Here is a 6651-nt window from a genome sequence, read left to right on the forward strand (position 1 = left end):
CCTACACCTACGATATCCAAAAATTGATGCCAACACTAATTTACAAATAAAATACATAAATTCTTCCTAATACCACAAAAAATACATCGTCTTGCTTCATTCTCTACACCGCTAGAAAAATTATACCAGTGCGTGAACTACTTCATCGTGCGGGAAATCCTTCTCCAACAAACACAACTCGCTTTCCAACACACAAACTACATATCGCTGGTGTTCAATTCCCTTCTCCAATTCACAGGAAGATTTTGATTCAAAAGCTCCCACTTTTGTTCCTAGGCAAGCAATTTCTTTTTAAGAAGATTGTAGGCTCAATGGAGGAGGGGGGAGAAGGAACAAAAGAAGTGTTTTCCTTGATTGAAAAAAATGGAAAAAGAAGATCGACGATTGAAAGTGACAAAAAAGCTCCCTTTGCTTGGTAATCTGCAATGGATTCTTAAGACCTAAGCTTAAAATAGGGAAAAGTGAATGGAAGGATGAGGAGAAGCAACATTGAGCAGAGAGAGAAATGCTAAGGCGTCGAGTGGGTGGAGAGCAGAAGAATTTAACCTCGCGGTCTGGAGAAGAGAAAAAGTGGAAGATAATGAAGGTTTGACAGAATGTTTTTTTGTTTGTAAGTTACAAATAAATATATTTAGAGTGTTATGTATATAAAAATATTAATATTAAGTGCTAGAATTATAAATAAGATAAATTAAGTGTGAGAAAAATATAATATTAAATAAGTATATAGAAATATAAATAAATAATAAATAAATAATAAATAAAGAAAGAGATATATATATATATATATATACTTATTTATTTATTTATTTATTTACATAATTATGCCCGGCGTTTGCCGCCAGATCTAACTTCTCGGGTGGCAAGATCGTAATTCAAACACTTACCACACGCTATTTAAACTATATGCTGTTCCCGAATCGACGGTGGCGGGCGCGGTGGATTTACGCAAAAGCTGTAGTGCTGCTGCTCTTTTTGTCTGCGCGGAGTCCACTCGGCCGCCAGCTTTTCTGATTTCTTCTGATACTATACGAGGTGTGTGCACCTTGATCCTCCAACTTCTTTTGGTTCACCACTGTGTGGGCATCGATACTCCACCTTTGCTTTCCGATTCCAATTTCGACGACCTAGGGTTTGCCGCTTTGCTATCTACTTAAGAAAGTCTAGCTGGCAACCCATGATATCTTGTTTGGTTTCTAAAGCATCTGTTTTGTTCGATCGATGCAATGATTTTCTTGATCGGTCTTCGTAGCTTGTAGTGCTTAACGAAACAGTGTAACTTTTTTCTTGGGTGGCGCCCGCCCTTTTTTAGATTAGATTGGATGTGCCTAATTTTTTCGTTATTTTGGATTTATTGGCTGATTTGAATCTATTAGTCTAGTTCCATGCTTGTGCTTTGGCATGTTTATTTAATGCCGGGACGAGGAAAATTACATTCAGTGGAGTGAACTGAAGCTGTTTGTTTATTTCTGGTGCAGTGGAAACTTAGAATGGCGTCAAAGCGAATTTTGAAGGAACTCAAGGACCTGCAGAAGGACCCTCCAACCTCATGCAGCGCAGGTATTTTTGTTTTTAATCCATTTGTCTTATTTGTAGTATGACTCCTGGAAATCTATCTTCCACGGTCATGGAAATTGCTTTTCTTTGTTATTCGCTTGAATAATTTAGCTTTTTTATATATTTTTTTCATGCCTTTGCACTTTTAAGTCGTTGTAATAAGGCATTTGGAACTTTTTGCTGCACTATGAAAGCACTCTTTTAGGCTGCATTAGTTATTTACTTTTAAGCTGGTTAGAAAAGATCTGATATAAAATTGGGCTTTCGTTGAAAGCTCTCCAATGCACATGAACTTCCACCATGGATTGACTGCTATAGACAACACGCATGCAGAGTAACTAGTGTAGAAAAGTAGCAATGGCTTTTTGCTTTTTTTCTACATCTCGACTCAACAATACCAATCAAAGTCTTAGTGCAATTTTCTTGCAGCAAGTTAATGAATTTTGGTTGCGATCACTTGTTATGTTGTAGCTATAACTAAGAATAAAGTTTGTCAGGTTACCTTCTTGAGGATCACTTTTGATGAGGTTAGATATTTTCTATTGATTACACTAATGATCTTTGTTTAAATTTATAATTGTTTTCTATTTCTCAAATATTTGTATATTATGGTTCATAATGTCATCTTTGCTTAAGATTCGTCTTTTGATCAATTTTTGCTTAATATTCATCTTTTAGGCTGCCTTGGTTGATACATGTTGCGGACAATGTGATTGTAATTGGTAGGATATTTGCTAAAATAAGTGAAAATTTTGAGCAATCAAGAAAATGTTCATAAGATAGATGAGTTAGACTTAGTAGAATAAAGTATGAAAGTATAACTTGGCAAGTTTAGTAGCAGCGATGTTAACACTTATTGATCAATTTTTATTATTATAAGATAAAGTTCTTCATAGATTTAGTTTGTTTATGTATTTTGAATCTATTAGATGTTGAAATATGAGATTATATATGCATTTTTAACTTAGAAGAAAGTTAAGTTTGTGTGGTTAAATTGGAGAAGTGAATGTTTGGAGATTCAAAGATAATTTTTATGACTTTATGTCAATACTATATGCATTTGAGTGCTAGCAATAAAAAGATATTTGATATATAAGTTAAGCATGATAGAAATGAGAATATTAAGATGAATATGTGGTGAAATTAAGGATTGTTTATATTATATTGATGAATAAAGTATTCTTTTTTGAAGATAAAATAATTGAAAATAAATTTATGTGGTTTGAACAAGTAAATTGAATGATAAAAATGCACCCAATAGGCTGGTAAATAAAATTAGTATTGAATGACTTGGAAGTAGGTCCAGCTCAAAGTTAATATATGGATAGAAGCTATTCTAAATGACTAATGAAGAATAGGTTTAACTTAGGTGATGCTCAAGCGGAACATGTAGAAAATGAAGTTTCAAAACTAATGATGATGAAGGTTTATACTCTAAGTTGTATGTTTTGCATGTTAGCTTGGTTGATCTTACAACTCTCAACCCACAACAAACTTCACTCCATCGGCTGCCATCCACAAACTCCACTCCAATTTTCACCTTCATCATTCTGGCTATTTCCTATCCCCCAGTTATATGATTGTTTCCTAGTTGATTTCTCTGTCTTTTACATGCTTTGACTTCCACTTCCATGTATTAATCAACATATCTGTTCCATACTTTCTAGTTTTCCTGGCATCCATCTTTTCAAGTATCTGTATTTTATTATTATTATTATTATTAGTATTATTATTATTATTATTATTATTTTGCCTTTATTATGTTGGTGATAATCCACAGCGGTTGGCCTTCCGCCGCGACAATTCGAATAACATTGTCATTGTCCCAATACAAGATCGGTAGTTGAGGAATGACGGATCCGGATGGTTGTCGAGAAGCCAATAAGGGAATCAGAGGAAAATGAAGGTCGCCAAATCTCAAGCCTGTTAATGTTGTCGGAAACAAACCAAGGTCCACCCATAAGTACCGTGTCCTATGCCTCCACTTTTTCAAATATGCAAATGAAAGAGTCATTACAAAACTAAAATAAAACATATAAACTCAATATTCATCATTAATATAATCCTAATATAATTTGAAAAAGTTACAACACAAAAAATTCATTTCCATAATAGATCTTCCTTGCATGAAACCAAATTGATTCTCCAAAATTGATATAATTTTCTCAAGTCTATAATCCATTAACTTGTTTTATAACTTCAATGTATATATTATAAGTTGCTTTATAATTATCACAATGAACATCGCCTTTATTCTTACTCACTAATATCAAAATGTTTTTCTTTAACCATTTAACATCCTCTTAGTATTCAAAACTCACATAATTCTCTAAATTTAAATAACGTGTATTAAGCATTCAAAACCCAATTAATTCCCTTTTTTATCAGTCTATAACATAAATCATCATTTGTTCATTGTGCTCTTCCAAAATAAATTCTTTCTTAAATCTCATTTAAAATTTTCCAAAAAGACAATTTCAGTTTTCCTTTATGTCTATATATTTAACTAAGATCATGTAAGTTTGCCTATAATGCATCCAACTTGATCAAAGTCGCTAGGTTCCTTATATCTTGCATTATCTATTCTGCATATATTATTTTATCCTTTCTTTATACCAAACTTATTATATAAAACAATCACAAATTAGTACTTTTACTTGGTTCATTACCTTCTATGCAAGAGTTTAAATTAAGGCTCAATAGAATTAAACTTCTGCTGCCCTTTAAAAGCGCATTTCTTACCATAATAGCATTCTTCACCTCTTTACTCCACCATCATGTCTCCATACAATCTACGTTGAAATCTACTAAATTTCTATTGTAATATTTTTACTAAAACTAACCATCTTCTAAAAAATTATGTTTTGTTCAACGAAAAAAAACCAATTTGCCTCATTTATCAATTTATCCTTAAAAGGAAACAAAAACTCTACAAATGCAGGGGTAGACGGCATACATGAACTCCTCACCAAACTCTACATTAGTTGGAACTCCATGCACTAGGTGCATTCTTAACAATCTATCTTGAAAGACTAACAATTTCTCACATTTTAAATACGACTAGCTTATCTTAAACCAATTATTTGATCATTTGATATAAACTCCTAAAATATGCATGCATAACAACTTTATAATATGCCAAAGCATCTACTGGAAATTGCATACAATCCTTTAAAAAACAAACATAATATTCTTTTCTGCTAGGTAAAAATGAAGTGATCTCATGACCTGGTTTCTAAAAGTAACTAAGTGTTTTCCACATTTCTTAAAGTATGCATTAATTATTAGAAATAGTTGGTTAATACAAATATAATGATTAACCATTATTGCAAAACCATTAGCTACCACAAAATCATATATAGGTTTCCACATCGTTTTTTTATTTCCTGTTTCATATCCACCATGAATTCTTACAGCCCATCCTATGATAAATTCCATGGGCCTTTAAATCAACCCAATAAATACACTTTCTTCCACAAGTACGCAGTGTAGTAATTCCTCTTTCTCTTCCAAAAATTATTTTTTAACTATCTTCTATTCCAACATATAGAGCATAAACATTCTCAACAATAACAACTTAATAGCAATAATCTTATTACTAACTCTATTCATCTAAATAATTTATCCTTTAACTCTTAATCGACTATTATCATAAATCTATTTGAATTGTTAACATTTCCAACATACACTAACTTACAGCATTTCCCATTATCATTGAAAAATTTCTCCTTTCCCTTTACTTCTTGAAAATAAATGATATTTATTCTTTTAAGTATTATGCCCATCAATTATCTCATCTTCCCATGCAAAGTTCCCAAACTCTCCATATAGTAAATCTAGTAATAATCTTAGATCTACCTATCCTTACTTACATTTCACCATAATCTAGTTAAGTTGTGGTACATCACCTCTAAGTGAGGAGTGTCAAGTAAATGTTTTCCTACTTCTCACTGAATATGTCATAGCAAGTCATATACAAGGAATTACTTGAAAATTTAAACTTGGATTTATTTTATTGCTGTGGCATAAAACTTATTATTGGCTACTGAACTAATGTTTACGCTCAATATTACTTAGTTATGCTAGCAACCACTAAAGGGTGGGTTTCTTTAAATTAGCAGACCATGAAACCACTTAATCGACAATAATAATTATAAAACTTCTCATTTCGCAAGTCCTAGGTTTTAGGGAGATCCATGGAAAAAATTGTCAAGAACAGCTTTTAAAACCGTTGGATTAAAATCATAATTACTTAGTTGTCATATTATGCAGCAAAATTCTCAAGGAAATGATGTTTCCCAGGAAAAGCAGCTGAAAATTTTTTTTATGTGAAATGCACACAAAAATTTTAGGTATATCCAAGAGGCGAAAATGGTTTTGGTTTTGAGAGAATTAATTCATATAAAAAATGAAAATTTGAATTAATTCATATATAAAATGAAAATTTGGTAAGTTCAAAACAAACGAAAAGGCACTAGAGCAAATACCTTCAAAGGGAAATCCGGCTGAAATATGAACAACTAAAAAGGAACTTAACGCAAATGGCTCACAAAATAGGAAAGTGTTATAAGTTATTCAGTTCTCTTGACAAATTTACAGTTACTAGAGCACGAAAAGAATATAAGCCATGCAACTCTCGCAATCGCTGCAGATGGGAGATGGGCTAAATCAATCCCAATTTTCTTTTTATGCTTTCTTTTCTATAATTCATCATTCATTTATAGTCATTTCTTATATATGTGTTGTATTAGGGTTTGAAAGTCAGTTTTTCATGTGTTTTGTATTGGGTTAGCCCCCGACATCTCTTCTTCCTTTTGAGGGTTGTATCTGTCGGCGCTTAAAAGGGGAAAAGAGTTTAATGTTTGGGGGTCGCCCGTAAGAAGCTGTCGGTCGCCGGAATCGAAATCCCGTCGCCCGCTTCGGAAGGACTTCTTAATTTACGTATATATATATAATTTTAGAAAAATATGAAATCAAACTGACCTCATATTTTTCATAGTTTAAATGAAAGAGCACTCAACCTCAAATCCTGTATCTACCCCAAGGGATAAACACAAGACTTGAGGGTGAGACTCGATCAAATAAACTAAGAAA

At 32.4% G+C, this 6651-nt stretch overlaps 1 protein-coding gene across 1 annotated transcript in view; it reads left to right on the top strand.

The window, feature by feature from the left end:
* The first annotated feature begins 912 nt into the window (after positions 1-912).
* The window catches only part of LOC110032371 (ubiquitin-conjugating enzyme E2 8-like), a 28412-nt gene continuing 22673 nt past the window's right edge, over positions 913-6651 (top strand). The window contains exons 1-2 of the mRNA XM_020735987.1: positions 913-1035; positions 1479-1560. Of these exons, the coding sequence (XP_020591646.1) occupies positions 1491-1560 (70 nt within the window). The 5' untranslated portion in view covers positions 913-1035; positions 1479-1490. The remainder of the gene's footprint in view (positions 1036-1478; positions 1561-6651) is intronic.

The sequence above is a fragment of the Phalaenopsis equestris genome, unplaced genomic scaffold (genome assembly GCF_001263595.1).
Source record: "Phalaenopsis equestris unplaced genomic scaffold, ASM126359v1 Scaffold000932, whole genome shotgun sequence".
Lineage (NCBI taxonomy): Eukaryota > Viridiplantae > Streptophyta > Magnoliopsida > Asparagales > Orchidaceae > Phalaenopsis > Phalaenopsis equestris.